The 22,413-nt window shown below is 37.7% G+C and overlaps 2 protein-coding genes across 2 annotated transcripts in view; one reads left to right on the forward strand and one right to left on the reverse strand.

The window, feature by feature from the left end:
• Positions 1-878: 878 nt before the first annotated feature.
• Positions 879-15,365, forward strand: LOC114247838 (uncharacterized). The gene is made up of 10 exons (XM_028180897.2): positions 879-1,304; positions 1,372-1,534; positions 1,605-1,694; positions 2,808-2,971; positions 4,026-4,222; positions 4,708-4,849; positions 6,063-6,188; positions 7,063-7,187; positions 13,845-13,964; positions 14,590-15,365. The coding sequence occupies exons 1-10, from the start codon at positions 969-971 to the stop codon at positions 14,672-14,674; spliced, it is 1,548 nt and encodes a 515-aa protein (XP_028036698.2). The 5' UTR covers positions 879-968; the 3' UTR covers positions 14,675-15,365.
• Positions 15,366-16,527: 1,162 nt separating this feature from the next.
• The window catches only part of tara (SERTA domain-containing protein 2 taranis), a 28,901-nt gene continuing 23,015 nt past the window's right edge, over positions 16,528-22,413 (reverse strand). The window contains exon 2 of the mRNA XM_028180905.2: positions 16,528-20,439. Within this exon, the coding sequence (XP_028036706.1) occupies positions 19,699-20,439 (741 nt within the window). The 3' untranslated portion in view covers positions 16,528-19,698. The remainder of the gene's footprint in view (positions 20,440-22,413) is intronic.

Below are 22,413 nucleotides of genomic sequence, written 5' to 3' on the forward strand. Positions count from 1 at the left end.
TAACTTCTGAAGAAATTACCCACTGTTTGAACATGGAATTTTTATAGTTCTGACATATCTGGAAACATAATTCTTTGAGATTCATTTAAGTTTAATATAGGTTTTAACGCAATTAAATGCAAGGAAAATTGAAAAAATATCTTTTCTCTATAATTAAATATTAAAGAATAATTAACATTGATCAATTGGATTGGTCCATTTTTTTAAATATTAATCAATCAATATTACGTATTTTATATTTTATTTCACATTTTTGTTTGTAATGAAAGACACTGAAAGAAATAATATTTAAGCAGACTTGGAGCAGGCGTAAAAATATTATTCCTTTGCATTATTGTACTCTACATCGTGACATGATCAAAAAAATCCATTTGAGTAGTAGTAGTTTTATTTTTCCAAATGGAAAGGCAAAGGTATCACACCATACAGCCTAATCTTGTATATATATATATATATATATATATATATATATATTTTAAATGAAATATGATATTATGAAATGAAATGAAGCTGATTAATATGAAACATGGCATGGCATGGCATGAAATGAAATGAATTGAAATGGGGTGAGATGATATGATATGGGATATTTTTATGAAAAATGATAATATAGAGTGAAATGAAATGAAGAATTTGAGACATTAATCAACTGGGATAAAAATAGATGAAATGAGATGAGATGATATGGGATGAAATATAAAATGGTGGTCGTTTACTGAGATTTTTTCAGTGGACTTTTTGGAGGATCCCGAGAAGTTACATCCAACGGCTTTGTTTCATTTTCCCACATTTGTGCACTTTCACAGATACTAAACAGTTAATAAACCACCGTTATTACACATTTAAATCTGAAGAAACACTAAATAGACAAAATAAAACAAATAGCACAACTTCACACCTCGCGTTCCCGCCAAAAAGTCAATTCCATTTGAATAAACTTTTTAATTCAATATTGTTGCAGATTAAATATGATGTTCGATCCACCGGACTATCCCTATAAAGAACTAGCTGAAGTTTATGAGACCCAGAGTCTCTTATTTAGTGGCAATAACGAGACTAAAACTTTAGAAGCGCCATCTATCGATACCACAGATAATCAACTAACTTTAGAATCGAATGTTAGCGGGCAATACTTTAACGTTGAAAGTATTTTGGTCCGAGAATCAGAAAATTTAATGGAACAAGCTACAGAATGTTATGTTGTCCAAGATGATAATTTATTTAATTTCGAATCAACTTTACTTGACGAAAACACTGTTAACCAATTTCTTTTACCAGCTAAAGGTTCTGCAGAAGCAAATAGAGTAAGACAAAAATATTTAAAAAGTAATATCTGAGTTAAATTTTATTATTATACGGCTGATTTTTTAGGATGAACAGAATGGACCTGATGTACTGGCTTTACACTCATGTGTGATTTGTCATGAAATTTTTACAACTGAAAGTGACTTGCTTGATCACACTATTTTGTTGCATGCTTCTTCACAGACTGATAGTGGTATTCTTGAACATCCTATTGAAGCTACGAAAAAAGGTGATATTACCTTAACATTAGTCTAAGGCTATCTTTAGATATAGTTTATGAGCCTATAATTACATTCCAGGTACAAACGACTTTGATTTTGAAGCTGAGTGGCTTGTTTGCCGAATCTGTGAACGTGTTTTATCAACAATCTTAGAAAAGGAGCCAAACGGTGAGAAACCACTGAAAGAATCGATAAACTCTATGTCCATCATTTAAAAAAGCAAATAGTTTGTTATATTTAATAAAACGAATGTTTAGATAACTTACTATCCTTTACTACTTCGTCTACCACGTTTTCTTCTTCGTCTATGATAATATTACATTATATTTTCAAAATATTTGAAATCTATAGCTCTAGTGAAACAAAATTTGATGTTGACACTAAAATGACTTTTATACATATTGGCTTAGTGAGCTACTTATAAATGCTTGTAAAAATAGAATTGTTTTGTAATTACGATTTTTTCTTTATCGATTTAACATCAAAATGTATCTTTTAAATCGTAACGCTTTTCAATCCGCTAGGTCAGGGTTAGCATGATTAACGTTAAAAATAATATAGATAATATATAGATAATATAAATAATATAGACGTAAAACATATTTAATAGAAAATAAACCATAACAGAATCTAGCTCCCTACACTAATAATATTGTGCTAAATACGCACATACATTATTTAAAATACAATATGAATTTTAAACGATGATTATGTTATTTTAACTATTTGTTATTTTTTATTTAGTATATGCTATTTTATTATTTTATAAATTTCTTCAAATCGTAATTTTTTTTAATGAAAAGATATATATATAATCTAAATATTATTTTTTCGAGAAAGAATGCAGTCTAAGCTACTATCCGTCTCACAAACTACGTTCGTAAAAAATATTTAATTATACCTCGAATAGAACTTAAAATTAATATTTTTATAATAAGAAACTTCGTTCCGGTTCGTGGGATCCGGTGTCCCACGACACTACACATCTTTTTTTATTGCTTAGATGGATAGACGAGCTCACAGCCCACCTGGTGTTAAGTAGTCACTGGAGCCCACAGACATCTACAACGTAAATGCGCCACCCACCTTGAGATATAAGTTCTAAGGTCTCAAGTATAGTTACAACGGCTGCCCCGTCCTTCAATCCGAAACGCATTACTGCTTCACGGCAGAAATAGGCAGGGTGGTGGTACCTACCCGCGCGGACTCACAAGAGCTCCTACCACCATTTTAATTACAATTTTAACTTCACAAAACATTCCCTGCAAATATTTATTTCAGAACAATTATGTTGTCTTGATTATGATGGTGTAAGTAAGGTTGCATCACGAAAATTGACCACGATGTACGTCTGTGACGTTTGTAATGGCCTCTTTGCTGACTGCGATGCTCTAGATAAACACCGCCAAAACTGCTACATTGAAGAATTAACAAAACAACAAAACGTAAGACAATATTTTGTACAAAACATGGTGCAACAAGGTACACCACTTGTCTTTTGTATTAATTCTCGCATTCCTCATGTCTGAGGGTCGTGAACGTCTTCTTCAAAAACGATAGAAATAATAAAAAGTTCCTGTAGCCTAGATTTAATAAATTAACATCACCGTGTTTATTTATATTGTTCGTATTTCATATTTATTAAGTCTCTGTAATAAATATATCGGTTTTATTGAGTTTCTTTGAAATTCATTTGTCTTTGTAAGCAACGCGCGAATTGTCTATCATTTCTATCAATGAACAACCGCTGTAATATGAAAAACAACTTTCGATGAAAATAATCTAAAAGGAAAATTTCAAACGCTTTATACTCGTACCTCGAACTTAGATCGTGAAAGATGCGAAAAAAAAGATTATAATAAATTTTGACACATTCGATTCGACCCAGGTGACACGGGGGCCGTCACCCGAAACATGTTTTGTTGGATCTCCCGGATCCAATCTGGATGCTATTAGGCTCTTTCGTCATCCTCATCGTACTCGTCGATCATTACGAAGATCTCGATGAGCGAACTAGCCCATTTTTTTAATTTTTTTTTATTGTTTAGATTGGCGGACGAGCTCACAGCCCACCTGGTGTTAAGTGGTTACTGGAGCCCATAGACATCTACAACGTAAATGGGCGCATTTGAGTGGATGGACCCATCTTGAGATCCAAGTTCTAAGGTCTCAGTATAGTTACAACGGCTGCCCCGCCCTTCAAACCGAAACGCATTACTGCTTCTCGGCAGAAATAGGCAGGGTGGTGGTACCCACCCGTGCGGACTCACAAGAGGTCCTACCACCACACAACCCGCTGAGTTTCTCACCGGATCTTCTCATGGGTTGCGATTCCGACCTGGTGGTAGATTCTGCGAAGCACTGCTCTTGCTAGGGCTAGTGTTAGCAAATTCTCTCAGGTTGAATTCTTGAGAAGTGTAGCTGGAAGAGCCCCTTAGTCTAACAGCGAATAGGTAGGGAAAAACATTGTGAATTACGGGTGTCTACGCTTATTTACAGTTCTCTGTAAGTCCCGAAGCGACTTTTTCTTGCGACATTTGCGACAAACAATATTACACTAACGAAGACCTTAAAATTCATTCGTTGGACTGTCGCAAGAACTTTCCTCCAAGAACCAGAAAACAGAACTATACGAGCGCTAGCAATACCAAGATGTGGAACTGCGGTTCATGTAATCAACTCTTTACAACTGCTAGGTACCATAAAACAACCGAATCCTTGTAGCGAATAAAAGTTTGAGCCGTGAATTATTCATTGGTAGCCTACAATGTACCCACTGCAGAATCGGTAGATATATTAATAACTAGATTGTACTTAGTGGAACTATGAACTTTGAATAGATTTCGCTAGATGTCGCTAGTTGTAAGACGCAATGAGTAGTTAAAACAAAATTTTGTTGTATCTTTTGAAACATAAAATCCGTATTCGTTTTCGGAAATTGTTCCTAAATGGTTTATGTGTAGATTATTTTTGTCTATTTTGTGTTTTCTTGATTTTAAGATTCTTATTTTTACACCAGTGTCTAGCTAACGAGAGAATACGGCCGCGACTAATAAATAGACTGTTGGGTGTATTGTAAAATCGTCGGGTATTACTCCTGCCTATTTCTGCTGAGAAGTAGTCCTGCGTTCCGGTAAAAAGGTGAACCCAGGTTTTGTTTTCAAATAATAGTATTTTTCAGAGAGCTTTACCGCCACAAGCGTGGTGAAGATCGCCCCGAAGGAGCACCCCTGCTGGCTTATGTTTGTGATGAATGCGACAAGGTGCTGGGAAGTATGTGCGCGCTTCACACTCACAAGAAGATGCACAAAGTTTCTAAGCCTGTAAATATTAAAAAAAACCTAACTATTCCTTCTAATTGAATATGCAATTTCGAAAAGGGCACATGTCGCATATTTTGTCAAATACGTTTTTTCATATACATGTAGTTTTGAGGCTTACCACACCCATTTTAAAGTAATTCCAGTAATTTTCAATTGCTAATTAACACTAAAATATATCTCAAAATTTAATATTTTAAATTTTACACTGCTTTAGAAAATAATCAGTTTTTTTCATTTCCTGAACATTTTACATTTTCAGAGATGTGCCCCTTTCGAAATTGCATATTCAATTCTAACGGAAGCTTGTATTGGTGTTATTTTTAGGCACAAAAGATCCTCAAGATCTTGGTGTCGGGTAATTATTTGTACAGCTTCTAAAATCTAAGTTACAGTTCTGGTCATTGACATGATAATGTTTAGCCATCTTTATTTTTTACTTACTAAATGTTTTTGCACCACACAATTAAAATAAAATACGTGCCAATTCCACAATTCCGAGTGACGCGAGCTATCTTCACTTAAATTGCAGGTTTAATTCAAGTGTAAATTTACAAAAACGTCACACTTAGCAAATGCACGCTTAGGTATGTGAAATTATCTCAATTTCCCTTTCGGTTTTAGAAGCCCTGATCTTGAACGATGTATGCACAATTATTATTTAGACTATTATTTAAAATCAACATTTAGGACTTAAACTTAAGTTAAATTATTTTGGTTGACGCTTAATTTAAAAATTTAAAGCACCTAGTGTTCGTTTATGATCGAAATTCGACCACATACACTGATATCCCAAGATTTCGATTCTTTGTGAATTACCTACTACATTTTCGGTATTATATTGAAAACATAAGGACTAATAATACCAGAAATTTTACTGATAACACTAAAGCTATAATTACTTAGAAAAGATACTTAATAAAAATAATTAATCGTTCGAAAAACAAATGGCCTCTACCCAGACAATCTATGGGCTCCAGTAACCACTTAACACCAGGTGGGCTGTGAGCTCGTCCACCCAACTAAGCAATAAAAAAAAAATAGTGAAGGAATACCATAATAAATTATAAATGCGTTTTCTATGAGCAACCACTTAAAACATCAGAGGTCCCGTAACTCGTGACCATCTGTTGTGAAAAACGCTTACGCGGCTAAACTTACCAAATGAATAAAATCACCTTGCACATAATTATTAGGTTATATCGTTCTTGTTTAGGGCTACCCCTGTCGCGTTTGCGGTCGTCGCTTCAATCAGTCCGGTCATCTCGCCATACACATGAGGATGCACACTGGGGAAAGACCCTACCCCTGCGATCTTTGCCCGAAAGCTTTCAAAGTAAAGGTAAGTCTGAACTACCCTACCGCTATGTAAATTGTACCGTTACCTCACTGGTACCTCAACCAGTTTTTTGTGGCTCACTAATAGAATTTGATCACCGAGATCAGGTCCACATGCCTAATCGTTTATCACCAATCTCTAAGATGCTACTGGAATTAATCAAATGCCTATTCCATTCAGATTGTCTATTAAATTTTAAGCTCACGTTAACATGACGTCTTTACACCTTACTCTTGACAGAGCGGAACATTGCAGTGATCCCTTTTGCTGTAGATAGCACTGCGTAAATATTCTTAAACATTGCACTCCCAATCAATCATCAATCCCCCCTGTCCTGGTGCAACTGGAAAGGCCTCAGAGTCACCAGTAATCCTTAAAACATAAAAAAAACTCTCAATCAGATCTGTCCACCGCAATGGTACATTTGCTTTCTAGCCGTCAAATCCAATGCTTTTCAATTATCAATTCTAATAAACATAGACATGAACAGTTCCTACAAATATTCCTCGGCCATCGTTCTCGTCGAACCCGTCGCTTGCGACGAAGGGCTCGACGATTAAATTGACCCTCAGACACAGCCCACTGAGTTTCTCGCCGTATCTTCTCAGTGGGTCGCGTTCCCGATCCGGTTGTAGATTCTGCGAAGCACGGCTCTTGCTAGGGTTCGTGTTAGCAACGTCGTCAGGTTTCAGCCCCGTGAGCTCACCTACCAGTTAAGGTTGCGCTGAAATAGCCTCTCAAGGCTCTCAGCTTAAAAAAAAAACAAATATTCCCCTTAGTTTCATTATAGAGGCAAAAAGTTAAATGAGTGCACGACCCGAATAGTTCCCAGTGTGTTTTCGTTGTTATAACGTATGCGGAATGGTGTCGGTGGCAGGTGGAGCGCGACGATCACCGTCGGACGCACACCGGGGAGCGTCCCTTCGCGTGCGCCGCCTGCCACAAGACGTTCACCGCCGCGGCACGGTTGCGTGAACACGCACGCATCCACACCGATCAAAGGTCTTCAATGTATTCCTTTGTAGCAATACGATCCCTAAACACATCATTACAGATCCTCCAGATCCATTAACGGTGATATTAGATACCTCAAGCACCGGTCACCACTCGAGTAAATTAACCCATGGACCCAGCCCACTGAGCTTCTCACTGGATCTTCTCAGTGGGTCGCGTTTCCGATCTGGTGGTAGATTCTGCGAAACACTGCTTTTGCTAGGGCCAGCGTTAGCAACATTCCCGGTTTGAGCCTCGTAAGCTCATTTACTAGCTCGGTGAATCTAGAATAACCCCTCGAGGTTACTAGAATACCTAGAAAGCAACAAAGGCTCATGCCTTAAAAGACTACTAGAGGTCCCGCAGTAGTCGAAATTCGACTATAATTAATTGGATTGTATTTTATACCTTTATAATCACAAATTTCGCCAAGACTACACTATAAAAAATATTTACAAAGACAAACAATATTTAATCTATTCTCAATTTGACAACAGACGTCAAGAACAAAAGTTTGACAGTAAATAGTATGCATGCATGTGTGCGTCAAATACATAGTGTGTAGTGTGTGTAATGTTTTCTTTATTGATTTAATTTATCTTTTATGCATTATTTAAAAAAAATATTAGCATTGTGCACTTCTTCTCTATATTCCCTTTAAGTGTGGAAAATTTCATACTCCTCCGTCCGCGCAATTTTCGTAAAAAGGGATACAAAGTTTTTGCTTCAGGTATTAATATATAGATATCATACATTATTGTATAAAATGACTTAATAGTAACATTTTAGATGAATGTGGTAATTGGCGGTTTTATGAAGCGGTATGAATGTGGACGCATGTCTTGAACCTTTGAACTCTCCCCTGCCATGTATGCGTGATACCGCTGTAGCTTAAGTACAATTATAGCTCTATAAGGATTTTCGTTGGAAACCAAACATTTTTGAAACTATTGCAGTTTAATTAGCTGTTAAGTTTTAGTTTCATTTTTGGGTATACCCAAACTGTTTACCCAACCAACCAACATTACGTACTCAACCTTTTATAAAAGGTATTCGAATTGCGGGCCACAGCCAACAGTTCTAAGACAGATCCTCTCATCTTAATAGCAGAAGCAGTGTACGATAACATTCTGCGAGTATCTTAGTATTAAGCTCTGGTTAGAATACCCTTCAGATATATAAGGAGACATGTACATATATGTACGCTGTGCGAACTGTTAAGATTCGTTTTCATTTCTTAAGCGGGTGAATGAGCCATCACGGCTCATCTGGTGTAATGGGATTACCGAAGCTCATAAATATCAACAAAGTAAACGCCGTCATCCAATTTGGGACATGAGTTTGAAGTCTCAGTTATATAGTAGTTACTAATCCACCCTTCAAACCTTATGCTTGGCCTCAAAAACAGGTAAAAATGGACTATCTACCTACCAGTGTTCACGAAAAATAGAAGTTATTGCTGTATGTGTTTTATTTTTTATTACATGATATTATTCCTTCATAGCGGAAATCATCCTTAAATAAAAGTTAGTCTGAATAGGCTACCAACGAATAGGTAGAGAAAAATAAAAAAGAACAAAATATAAGTACGTATTTCATTAGAAAAAATGGTATCTGGTTGCGGGATTCGAACATCAACTGCTGCAACATGCTTGATGCGAATGAACCGGATGTCTTCTTATCCTTTAGGCCACGACGACTTCGCCGGCCTATGTTTTGCAGGATTTAAAATGTCGCTTAATTTTGATAATCATTTTAAGACGATTTTATGCTATAATAACAAGTTTTAAGTTTTTAAGTAGAATCCACGAAATATATGGCAAAATAGGAAAAAATTAAAACAATTTGAAATAGAGTTTACGTATTTTAAATAGTGTCGCGAAATTCCCGGGTTATTCGAGAGATAGTAGCTTGAACACTACCTGTCGTTTTTATTTTTTCTTGTTTATCTTTTTTTATCTAAATAAAGCAAAGGCAACACTCGCGTCACATGAGAACGTTGACCCCGCGTCTCACCTGTTTTTCAATCGTTTTACATTGCATGCAGTTTAAAAACCATTGCTATTGTTTTCTAAACGACTCTATTGGGGTCTAATCCTTAAGGGTGGAAGCGATGGGGAGGTCTTGAAATGCGCAAACAATTAAAAACTATTTTTTATATGACACTTATTGCAAAATTCTAAACAAAACTATATTCATGAGGCAATTACACCCGACTGACTTTCTCGCCGGATCTTCTCAGTGGGTCGCGTTTCCGATCCGCTGGTAGATTCTGCGAAGCACTGCTCTTGCTAGGGCCAGTGTTAGCAACACTCCGGTTTGAGCCCCATGAACTCACCTACACGTTAGGGTGAACCTTATTTTTTTTTATTGCTTAGATGTGTGGACGAGCTCACAGACCACCTGGTGTTAAGTGGTAACTGGAGCCCATAGACATCTACAACGTAAATGCGCCACACACCTTGAGATACAGTTCTAAGGTCTCAGTATAGTTACAACGGCTGCCCCACCCTTCAAACCGAAACGCATTACTGCTTCACGGCAGAAATAGGCGGGGCGGTGGTACCTACCCGTGCGGACTCACAAGAGGTCTTATCACCAGCTGAAATAACCTCTCACGGCTACCAGCATAGGTAGAAATAAAAAAAAGCGCGATTTCGGTTCGGTGGTAGGTTTAGTGAGGCACTGCTCTTGCTAGGGCCGGTGCTGGCAAACTTTCTCAAATTGAGCCCATCAGCTCACCTACTAGTCTGTGAGTAGCTAGAATATCCATTAGAGTACCAGAACGATAAGGTAGAGGGAAAAAATGGTGGTGTAACGATTTCCTGGAATATTCTTATTAGTGTTTAGTGAGAGAATTAAATCTACCGAGAAATGTACACATACACATGGATTGACGAACATCCCTAGCAAAAATGCCGTGTCTAACTAGGAATTCAGTCCAAAATCCATCGCAGTCAGTCTTCTTGGCTAGACAGCTAAGGCATAAAACTGTAAAAAGTACCTACATCTCTAATACACTAACGTCATACATAAAATATTACTGTTGTCAAAATAATGAAAACTGCAGGACCCAGTGACGATCGGACTCCGTGTTTACGCGTGTGTTGCCCACTCAATAACGTGAAATGATTCCCAAACGTGACATTAATTGTGTTTGTAGTTGCGTTGATAATTTGATACCACCAATTAATTGACCAATCCGTCTGTACGTGGATTGCGTGTTGTTATAAACTTATAAACAAATCAATTACATAATGTAACAATGTAGCTTAATTTAGCAGATGAACAAGACGTTTAAAAATCAACGTCATTTAAACCAATAGCATTGTTAATACCACACGCTACATTTGTTCCTGATTCCAGTCGTGTTCAATTTAAGATATTGGTCCTTAAAATGGTTGTCTATACTATAATAATATTATAAAGAGGAAAGATTTGTTTGTTTGTTTGTTTCGAATAGGCTCCGAAACTACTGGACCGATTTGAAAAATTATTTTTCCATTAGAAGCCGACATTGTCCCTGATGAACATAGGCTACTTTTTTTTTTTTTTTTTGGTTTCATGTGTGTTTTAATGTTTCCGAAGCGAAGCGAGGGCGGGTCGCTAGTTCTTTATATTTTAAGTCCAATCATCGTTATTGTCATTGAGTCAAAATAAATACATAAATTTTTGGGTGTAGCGATGAATCTAAGTCCTCACGGCCCAGACATTCAGACGATGTGAATGCGATTAGGTGTACTTAATTCATGACATGTGATTGAAGCCTCATTTTTGTTTGTTTTTTTAGTTATTTAATCGTATTTATCTATAGCTAGATTGTCTCTATAACTTACTGAATTTCCTATAAGCAATTAAACACAAAATGTTAACCGTGTTTCAGACTATACACTGGTTGACCTCTGTATAATTTGAGGCTCCACACAGTACAGTTCATGAACCGGTTACGTGGATACGAATCGATTAATTTCGACGCGGGTCTTACAACGACTTCGAGTCGAAAAGTATTTCAAATAAACAAACTAAGATTTTGGAGTCCACTACTACATTTCTAGCCCTTTCAGAAGCTTCTTATTCTTCTGTTTTCACTGCACTAGGTAGGTTTTGCATAGCATCCTTAATATATTTGTTTTAAAGTTCAAATCGGCCTGCTTGACTTCCGCGAGATCCAGAAATACAGTATAACTCTTAAGTCGTGTATGAATGTTGCAGAAAATGTACCAGAAGCTAAAGAATAGAATACCCATGTAGTTTGATATTTATAGAATTTTATTGAAGAAATCCGACAAAACAGTAATCGCGCTAATGATAAATGCAATAAATCTTGCAAATACAATATATGTTGAAAGGCTCTGATCAACCGTTGTCAGTCTACTGAGAAACACCATCTCCATGGAAGATCTTCCTTTTGTAGTGTGAACCCGACCGATTTTGTCAAGCCTACAAATTCATAGCCGTGACGTGTTAACTTCCAAGTTTCCAAGGTTATTCTCATCTAAGGTATTTGCGCTTACCGAACTATTTGAAGGAGTATAAGGTTCAATCGCATACAATGGCAGCCAACTAGAAATTATGTACCATCCACGTATTATTGTTGGTAAGGCGATATTTGGTAACATTGATCTGGTTGCTTTTTCCGCCAAGCCATAATAAACGGTTATCGCATTTTATGAGCCTCTTGCGTTAAAATATATGAGAAGAAGAAATAACTAATATTATGAGATGAAAAGGCAAAGAGAGGGAGCAGATAATGTTGTTCATAAGATATATTTCGAACAGTTTTGCGTTCCCGCCATTTCCATTTGAGGTTGTTGTTCTGGATATAAAGTATGAAGGGTCTAAACAGCCACTTGCGACTATCACCGGTATACAATAGTAAAGAATCAATACATACAAAAAACTTTTTACCATTTTTGAGCATCATTAATCATATGCCGATACTTCAGAAGATACAGATAGAAAATCGAACTTCTACAACTACATTCACATCATCTATATTGTAAAAACTGAGGCTTTAGAACTGTGTCTCAAGGTGGGTGGCGGCATTTATGTTGTTGTAGGTGTCTATTGAGTCAGGTCTTAACAGCAGGTGGGCCGTGAGCTCGTCCACCCATCGAAGCGATAAAAATGTTCCTTTGTAGTTTTCGGTCTCAGTAGCTCGTCAGCATCACAATGTCTGCGTACTACCCAGGACTCCCTTAAAAGAAGTAGTAGTACATTAAAGCCTTCTTATTACTAAGTTATTAAAGCAGTTGCGTGCTGGTAGTGCGGCAAATGTTGAGCCTGTATGTGTGTTAGTGACACATGCGTTTTGGGGTGAGAATTACCCAACAAGTATTTTTAACTATTTTTAAACTACGAAGACGGGCTTCGAAGCAGCGAATATAGAAGTAGCCAACTAGCACGCCTATTTCTAACTTTTTTTTTCCTACCTAAGCTAATAAGCCTTGAGAGGCTATTTCAGCGTAGCCTTAACTAGTAGGTGAGCTCACGGGGCTCAAACCTGACTTCTATCGTAAAGCGGTTATACCGTCCACTTTGAAGGCCGTTGCAGCCGTCATAAATATACGGATTGCACATTGCAAGGCTACGATAACTTCACACATCTACGAGCTCCATTGCTCATCCACCAATAGGAAAAACTCTAAGAGCAAAGTTCTAAAGTTGAGACTTCATATGTATGTATATAATATGCATATTATGTCTAGTGATCGAATGATGTCACCTCCCGGCTAGGTTATTGACACGGTACGTGTCACGGCTAGCATAGTTCTTCGAGAAAATATACATTTTACACAACTTTATACCGTATTATCTTGCGTATTTAATTTTTATATTCCACTCTGATGTGTCTTGTGTACATTTTAAACATGAGCTTAGCGAAATGAATGTTCTTCTTTCGTGTTATGCTGTTCTGATTGATTTTGTTTTCTCCAGATAGATGAGCTCTCACCCAATCGCGAGTTAAGTTGGTATTGAAGTCCATAGACAATCTCTACGTGAACGCGGCCACCCTATAGAAGTGGAAGTCTCAGTTGGATAGCTGCTAGACAATACTAACTTCACGTCCTTACGAATCCATCAGATCCAATAACTCTTGCATTAGACTCCTTACGCTCTAACGCTAGGAGTAGAGCGCCCGGTAACCGTACTCGTCGAACTCGGCAATGAGTTCGACGTGCAACCTAACCTAAGCATCAGCCCGTTGAGTTTCTCGCCGGATCTTCTCAGCGGGTCGCGATTCCGATCCGGTAGTAGATTCATTCGCGAAGCAGCTACTCTTAAGTTCTTAGGTCTCTCTTGGAGGCGTTCGGGTAGCTGTTAGCAAATCCCGCCCCTTCTGGCTGAGCCCTTGCTCGCCTAGCTGTCCTTGTGAAACTAGAAAAGCCTCCGGGCCACCAGTAAACCCTCGAACATAAAAAAAACCGATACTAACAGCCATCCACGTCTTCAAACCACAATGCATGTCTGATTCGCTGCACAAACAGGCTGTATCGAGCCGTTATACGTCTTTGCACTTTGTTAAAACTACCTCTATCCTTAAAGTCGTTCATTCATGTTAAGTATGCAGTTCCTTAGAAATTGGTATCTCTGGTATTTGACGAGTATACCGAACGGCTTGTCCTTATGTCCATGACGTCGTGTCTCATCAAACATCTTTGTTAGGCCGTACCGTTGCGACATATGCGGAGCAGCGTTCAGAAGACCTTATGCAAGAACTGTGCACACTCTGATACATACGGGGGAAAAGCCACATGAATGCGATGTCTGCGGAACCGCTTTCAGGTAAAATTTGTCTTTTTTTCCCCTAACTATTCGGTAGTGGTCTCGAAGGATTATTCCAGATTCACATCGTAGGCGAGCTCACGAGGATCAGCGTTGAAGAGATTGCTAACACTAGCTGTAACAAGAGCGACCTACTGAGAAGATCCAGGCAGAAAATCAGTCTATTGTGTAAGGGAGTTTCGTCATAACGCACCGTCAAAACTACATGTTCATATTCTTGATACTTTTAAAACCAGTCCATTTGAGTTTTCATAGAAGAATGTACTTAAATAAATTAAAAATCTTTGTTAATTCCCTGTCATCTTATATACAGCGCAAAAATGTATACTCATTTAAATTTCAATAGGAAAATACGAAACAGCTTAGTACCATATTTTCTGCTGATTGTGATTCGACTTACTTTTTTTTTTCGTTGCCTTAATTTTTTTTGTTTTTGTAGACAGTTCGTTCTATGTGCAAAAAAAAAAACTATAACATGTAATAAAAAGATTCAAAGTCTTGAGATATCGATGATAATGGTCGAATTTCGATAATCGTTTTCAATCAAACTCGTATCGTACATTTTGATGTAAAAGTAATTTTGAAAATAGTTTTGTACAGCAAGTCTTATTTTACCGCAACACAGAAGGTCGGGAGACATGTGGAAGCACAAGAGAACGCTTCACGGAATCCGAACGAACTGTACAGATACAAAACGAGATGTTGAATAGGCGCCGCTTTTGAAAATACCCCGACCCAGGTAGAGACTGCGCACAGGTACGAAGCCCTCCATCCATTGCCGCACGTTCGGTCGTGTCGCGAGGAAAAAATGGCAAAAACCTACTACGTAAAGGTACCCACCCGTTCCAGGAATCAAAACGGGAATAAAGATAGAATAAAACCGATGCAAAATGTATGACTAAGACCAGCATGTATACCCATCGTTTTAGGAGCGTTCTGAAGAAATCCTCGCAGAACACGATAAGTGCAGCGTAATACTTACTGAAAATTTTGAACTAATTAACAAGTGGTAGAACCTCTTGTGAGTCCGCAGGGGTAAGTACCACTGCCCTGCCTATTTCTGCCGTGAAGCAGTAATGCGTTTCGGTTTGAAGGGTGGGGCAGCCACTGTAACAACTCACATCTTAAGGTGGGTGACGCATTTACGTTATAGATGTCTATGGGCTCCAGTAACCACTTAATACCGGTGGGCTGTGAGCTCGTCCACCCGTCTAAGCAATAAATAAAAAAAATACTGTGTCTATGTAAGTTTGAGGGAAGCGATTTCCTTACATTGTTATAAAATAAATTTATTATAAACAATTTTGATGGACGTGGTGTTTTTTTATATATATATTTCTAAGGCTAAAACCACTGTCGTATTAATTTTTGTGAACTAAATGGAAAGTGGACGTTATTTTAACGTTAGGCAGCGGCTTGGCTCTGCCCCTGGCATTGCTGAAGTCCATGGGCGACGGTAACCACTCACCATCAGGTGGGCCGTATGCTCGTCTGCCTACAAGGGCAATAAAAAAAAAATAAAAAAAAAAAAATAAAAAAAAAAAAAAATTTTGTTGTTAATTTTTCCGTATTCAAATATAATTTCAGTAAATATAATGTAACTTCTCGTGGATCTAGAATTCAAGACTCGGTCAATAGTTAAACAGAAAGAGCTTAAGTTTATTTTTATTGCTTTAGACAGTCGAACGAGCTCACGGGTCATCTCATGTTAAGCTAGGCGTATTTTATAAGTCCGGGTAATTTCTTATTTGAAGGGCGGGACAGCCGTTCTATTAATACAATTAAGAACTAATGTTTTAAGGTAAATGGCGACACTCACATTCAACACCAGTTATTGAAGAGTTTAATAAAATTTTAGAGGTATTATATAATAATAAAAAGCGGTTACGAAACTTGTGGTGTAATTTATTTTTAATTTTTCGGTGGATATCGAGAGGGGATACGCTGTGTCTTTCCCACAAGTTGACTTTTGGTGCAAGCTTTGTATGGCCCATACGCGTCATTAAGTCATCATTAATTTTAAATAGTTTGCTCCTTGTCTATTATAAGGAACTAAAAAGCTTTCTTCTCAGTTCTGTTTGCATACGTTGATCCGTTTAGTTTTTTACCGGAAATTAAAAATACTTTAATTTAAATGCCTAAAGGTTGTGCAGTTAAGGTTTTTAATTAAAAAAATCTATTTAATACAAAAGCATTGGAACGATAATAAACTGTGCTCTGCACAGCGCTTGTTTTGTTATATAAAGAGGTAGGACGATGGTACCAACCCGTGTGGGCACAAGTCGATGTAGTCGTAATCTATATATATAAAAATGAATTGCTGTTCGTTAGTCTCGCTAAAACTCGAGAACGGCTGGACCGATTTGGCTAACTTTGGTCTTGAATTATTTGTGGAAGTCCAGGGAAGGTTTAAAAGGTGAGAAAATATAAAAAAGCTCGGAATTATATAAAAACAAACAATTTTGTTTTTCCTTTGATGTGTCCCCTTGATTTGTCTTTTATTTATCGATTGAGGCACTACGAAGTCTGCCGGGTCAGCTAGTATTAAATAAAAGTCTTTAAATTTCTTCAACAGTAAATATTTATTATAAAAATTGCTCTTATAGCCACATTTCTGTTTCTATAATATATATATATATATAATATTTTATGTTCATTCTTTGTGCCATTGTTTTACAAAATTATTCCTGTTCTTGTTATTTTCGACACAACGGCTTAAAATTATATTACAATTACATTATCGTACATTAGACAATAACAGAAACGATTTCGAACGTATCCCTCAACGGAAACATATTAACAATTCGATGTGCTTTATGAGCTCGCCCAAAATCCATTTCAAAATCATCTAACGAGAGTATTCTTTGACAATATATATATTCACATTAATTTTAATTATAAACTCCTGTCATTTTTGGTAACCAATGGCAATGAGAGACCTTAATGAGGACACGTTTATTCGAAGATCCGAGTTACGTATGGGAGTGAGCGGTCGCGAAAATTTCTTTGAAAGTCGCGCGACTTCGAATCATTAGACGGAATTAGACGAAAAATTCGAACTCTTAACAAATGACTGGTTGAGTTTACTATGCGACCGCGCCTCGCAGCGTGGTCTTCGCGATTTGAACGAGATCATAACTTTTGTTTTAAGGACCGCGCACGTTGCAACGGGTGCAACGATCCAATAAGACTCGTAACTTTTTAGTGAATTCAAATTTGAGAACAGTGGACGAAGTGTGTGCAAGCCTTTAATAGTATTTCAATAAAGATACAAACAAGTGCTCAACGATCGATTTTTTACAAAAATTTACAACAATAAGATTATTAGAAAAAAGGTTGACTTATTAATCTCGACAAGTCCTATTCCGGCAAATGAATATAATTTCGGGGGGTCAGGCGAGTGTAACGACGAAAATGACAGGATAAGTATTTTGTACATTATATTTGCAAGCACACGGGACGAAATGCATTTTTGTCGTATTGTATTCGAAAAATAAAAAAAATTATAATATTAACAAAATAGAAAAACTTTTTACAAATTATTTTAAAGTTTCGAACCGACTCAATCTCTCAGGTCGAATATTAAATACGACAAAAACGCAAAATAAACATTTTTCGGTACAAACTTTTAGTAGAAATTCGTGACAGAGAACAGTCGCCGAAAAGTCCCTAACTTACTTAAGTAAATCTTCACAACCAACCGTGCGGACACCTTTAACAAAACAGTATGCTAAAAGAAATAAAACGTATTGAGCCGATACACTTGATCAGTGCATCGCGAGTTTAGAACCCAAAATTAATAGCTAAACCTCGATGTATTTCTATTAGTCTGTACTGGCGATTAAATTTTGTGACATCTTAATCATTCAAATGCAACTTTTAAAATGTGTACTTGTTGAGTGTATTGGACAGAATAGAGGTCACCTTATACAAGACGAAGTGCGGGTCGGCTTCGGGGCCCAACGGAACAGAGCTGCCGCCCGACATACCACATCGATATCGATAAAATTATTAATTTACATAATATATTTACAAACGGCCGCGATCACCCGGCCATAATGCCCATCTCCATACAATATACTATGTACACTTAATTTAAGAACATAGAATTTTCTCTCATTAGCTACCGAATCACAATTCAAATATTTAAGTAATTGACGACTGTGGACAAACATGCGCCTGAGCACTAATGAATATCATTGATATTTGTACTTTGTTCTATTGTAATGTCGAGCTAGGGTATGTTTGGTCCATGCGGTCCCGCTTCCTCGCGGAGAGCGGCCCGCAGCTTCCGATATACAATCGAACAACTAATACGTTATCAGTCGAATTAAATTTATTAAATTATTTCATGAGTCCAGGACCTCAGGTCCGCGTGGTGCTCGATTCATTCATAGTTTCTGTGTCCGAGAATCAGTTAATACGAATCACAGAACCAGAACACGTTCTGATATTTTTTTATATATTTTTAAATTGGTATCTTTAAAATTTTCTATCCACAGCAGAAACAACAGATTTTCAGTCCATTAACAAAATTATATTGTCGACATATCATGAATCGGAGAAATAATGCTATTGTATTATTATCGTTCTAAAAATAAAATAATCGGATGCCCTTCAATAAATGTTTCGTAAAAAACTTGCAAATAAATTATCGTTTTGTATATTTGTTTTATTAATTATTAGGAACTGTTTATTTAGTTTTCTATAAATAAATAGCTTCGTGAGAATGTATCGTTTGACTGAACGGCGTAAGCTTCAATAAAAAAGTGCTTCTTAGTCTACGAGCTTAAAATGTAATAAACAGTTCATTGAAAGGCAACCGGATCACAATTTAAGATTTCAATTCCGACAGTAGTAGGAGGGTTTTAAGTACGATTCGCCACGAATTAGTCGTGATTTTTTTTTAAATTCCAAATTTCACATGCTCATACTTTCATAGTAGCGGTTGTAAGGCTTCTTTAATTGACGTACAGTACATGCCGCCATAGACGAACAGCTGATTATGAAAGTACATCACAAGTTAAGTACCAAGGAACTAACTGGCTTACATTTGTTCGTCGTTTTAAATCTACACAGTTGGAGCAGCGGCAGCGCGCAACATTGAGCCGCTTTTGTCAAACGTTCGGTACATTGTCCACACATTTACTTTAGTATTTTTGTCTTTTATTTGAAATCTTATTCGTCGAAGTGTCCTCATCATTGGCAATATTAAAATGAGCTGAGCTGTGGGCAGTTTCACCGATGAGTCCACCCCGACGATTTAAGTTTCTGTCTCAACATAATCGGATTAAAATTAATTATTTTAAAGTTAACATCGTTGTTCAATGAAAATCCCAAGACAGAAATAATTTCAAACTATCACGTTTTTGTTTCAACGAAATAATAAATATACTATTCACCTAATTAATTACATAATAATTTCAACAAAATTTTAAACACCCGAGTCTCATCAAACGATAATAACGTCATCGGTTAAGTCACTAGTTTTCAGTTCGGAATCACTTAAACGAAATAAAACTATCAAAAATAACTCGGCTCGCTTTCAAGTCCAGCGTCACGTCCGAAGCTAGCACCTTCCCTTTTGCAATTACATAATACTAACTAGTGCGTGCGTGCGTGCGTCGCGTCGGCTCGGCGCCTGCAGCACAGGGCCGGCCGCTCCGCCGCCCTCAGCTCGGCGTATCACAGGCGCTCAGGGGGGCGCGGGCCACTCCTGCCCGCGCGACAACCACTAACTCGTCGGCACCAGTAGCCGCACAAAGCTGTCCTCGCTCCAGCCCCAGTCGTCGGGCCACGCGTCTTCGGGCGGGTCCAGCGCCGACCGCGACGACAAGCTCAGCACCGAGCCCCAGTCGATCGTGCGCTGCTCCTCGTCGCCGTAGCCCGAGTCTCGGTCGGGGGCGGCTGGCGCGGGAAACGGGGTGGCTCGTCCGGCGGCCGGGTCTCGCGCGCTCAGCAGCTCGCACCGACTCACGTTGCCTCCGGCGCACCCGACCGGTTCGAACGGTGCTTCTTCCACACTCTCCCTCTCCATCTCCCTTTCGATGCCTCGCAGGGTATTGCACACTAGCACGGATCGTCTCAAAGAAGGGTCCGCGGTTTGGCGTAATCTGGCCAACTTCAAAGCACACAAGTTCATCATTTTGAAACGTCTCTCGCGGTAGCAGCGTCGAGAAGCACAGCGACCGGCCGCGCGACCGTCGCAGCAGGCGCGAGCGGCAGCACCGCCCAACTCCAAGTAAGACTTGCCGTTCTCGGCACGGATGGTGTCGTGCGCTCCGCACCAGCCGCCGCACCAGCGCCTGCGACATGCGCGCCTCTCCTCCTCCTCGGTTCGCCAGCAGTCTCCGCCGCCAGCGCCGGCGGCCACGGCCTCGAGTCGCGCTATGGAGTCCTCCCAGCGCGCGACTTTGCCGCCGCCCTCGCACGGGGAGCCGGCACGCCTTTTGGCGCCGCAACCGCCGCCCGAGCCCTGCAATTGGATAAATACAACATTTTAACTTCAAGTTTTTAAAAGTAATTCTCAATTAATGGAACAAAATTAATGTCCAATAAGATTATAAAACGCCACATCTAAATGGTAGTATTCACCATTTACTGTTGTATACAGAATGGAACTTTGAATCATAATACAAATTAAAAATGGATAGAGTCATTGTGCATTACTTGATATACTGCATACTCGACAATTCAATCCAAATTACAAACAATCAAAATTATTTTCGTACTTCGTGGAATAACCCCGTACCATATCAAATTTTCCTTTAGTAATATTATAAGTTTGTTTTATGAATCGTAAATAGTTCGACATTATTTATTGGGTCTATAGAAATAATGTAAATCAATAACTTTTAACGTAGGCAAATTTGAAAGTAATATAAATAAATAATAAACACTAATATGAAATACTAACAAGGACAAAAAAGGAAATGTTGAGATTAAAAAAAATAGTCTTATTCCTCTACAAATTTTCCTATACACATTACCAGTTTCCGAAAGCACGCGACTGCTGTAAACAGTGCTTGTTTATGTACAATCACTTTAGGCAAACACTACTAAAGTCTCAGTTTCGTGAAATAAAACTACTAAAGATTCCGGTCCTTTAAGCTTACAATTCAACCTGTTCTGATTAGATCGCTAGTAATATAAAAATGACAATGACTTATGATGAATGATCGATTTGTTTTGAACTTTAATCATTATTGTTTTCTTATAATTTAGACTAAAGAAGTTTATATTCAGTCTATAAAAAAATAAGCGAAAATAAAATAGTTAAGCTTTTTCTATTAACAAATCCAACGTAAAGAAAATTTGAAATTTAAAAAAATACTCATGGTCTCGCTCAGAGTTTATCAGTTGGTCTAGTGGCTAGTCGCGCTGACTACTGTACTAGAGCTAGGTTCGATTTACGATCGGAATCAGTATATCAGTATTCATAAAACAAGAGAATACTATATTTTTTTTCGTAATAAAATAAAATAAATACATTAAAGAAACGTTATATTAATGTTTGTCTATCAAATGTTTTTTAGAAACCCGTAGACAAATTGCGAAAAAAAAAAACCGATATATTTGCACTATTAAATTATGGAAGATTGCTGTAAATCGTGGTTACGAAAGTGTATTGAAATTAAGAAATTATAAGTGTTTACGATATATTTTGAACTTTAATTGTGTGAGTTAATATCGATTGAAAAAAAATTCACACTGTGTTTTCTGGCACGCACTTGTTCGATTCATTATTAAAGAATGGGACAACAACTATGAACGGTTTTTTTTTTCACTAAATAACAGTTTTAGATTTCAATACGTTCTATTCGTCAATCAATCGTTACGTGAAGGATGAAAAATATAAAAACTTGTCAGATTTTGCATAGTTAAAGTTCATATGGAGAAAGAGAAGAGTGCAGAAACTTATGAATCTATACTAATATTATAAAGCTGAAGAGTTTATTTGTTTGAACGCGCTAATCTCAGGAACTACTGGTCCGATTGGAAAAATTCTTTTAGTGTTGGATAACCCATTTATTGAGGAAGACTATAGGCTATATAACATCACGGTAAGACCAATACAAGTGGAGCACCAATAAAATTTTGCGTTATGCCAAAGTAACTATTTCACGCGGACGGAGTCGCGGGCAAAAGCTAATTATGTAATAAGTAAGTTTGCTTACTGTAAAAATTAAAATATCGTTTTACAACTACCAACCAGTACCGATGATTTTCAAAGGATCAAGATCAATCAGTCGATGCATTTGGATTAATTGCGTCCATGCGAATATAGTTATTAAATTAACAGTCAAAAGGCTGAAAACGGTGTGTCGGCAAACAGCAGGTTCGGGTGTGGTATGTTCGGTCGAAGCCGGTACAGCGCTTTCGAAGTACCGTAATTCGCTGGTACTTTCGTCATCTATACCAAATATTTTCTACATTCTCGTTCTAAGTC

Source organism: Bombyx mandarina, chromosome 25 (assembly GCF_030267445.1).
Source record: "Bombyx mandarina strain Sakado chromosome 25, ASM3026744v2".
Classification (NCBI taxonomy): Eukaryota; Metazoa; Arthropoda; class Insecta; order Lepidoptera; family Bombycidae; genus Bombyx; species Bombyx mandarina.

Bases quoted from the DNA above. Each gene is read 5' to 3' on its own strand.
- LOC114247838 (XM_028180897.2), top strand. From the start codon at position 969: ATGATGTTCGATCCACCGGACTATCCCTATAAAGAACTAGCTGAAGTT. The intron at 1,535-1,604 runs GTGATATTACCT...ATTACATTCCAG, and splicing joins TATTGAAGCTACGAAAAAAG to GTACAAACGACTTTGATTTT. The intron at 2,972-4,025 runs GTAAGACAATAT...GCTTATTTACAG, and splicing joins AATTAACAAAACAACAAAAC to TTCTCTGTAAGTCCCGAAGC.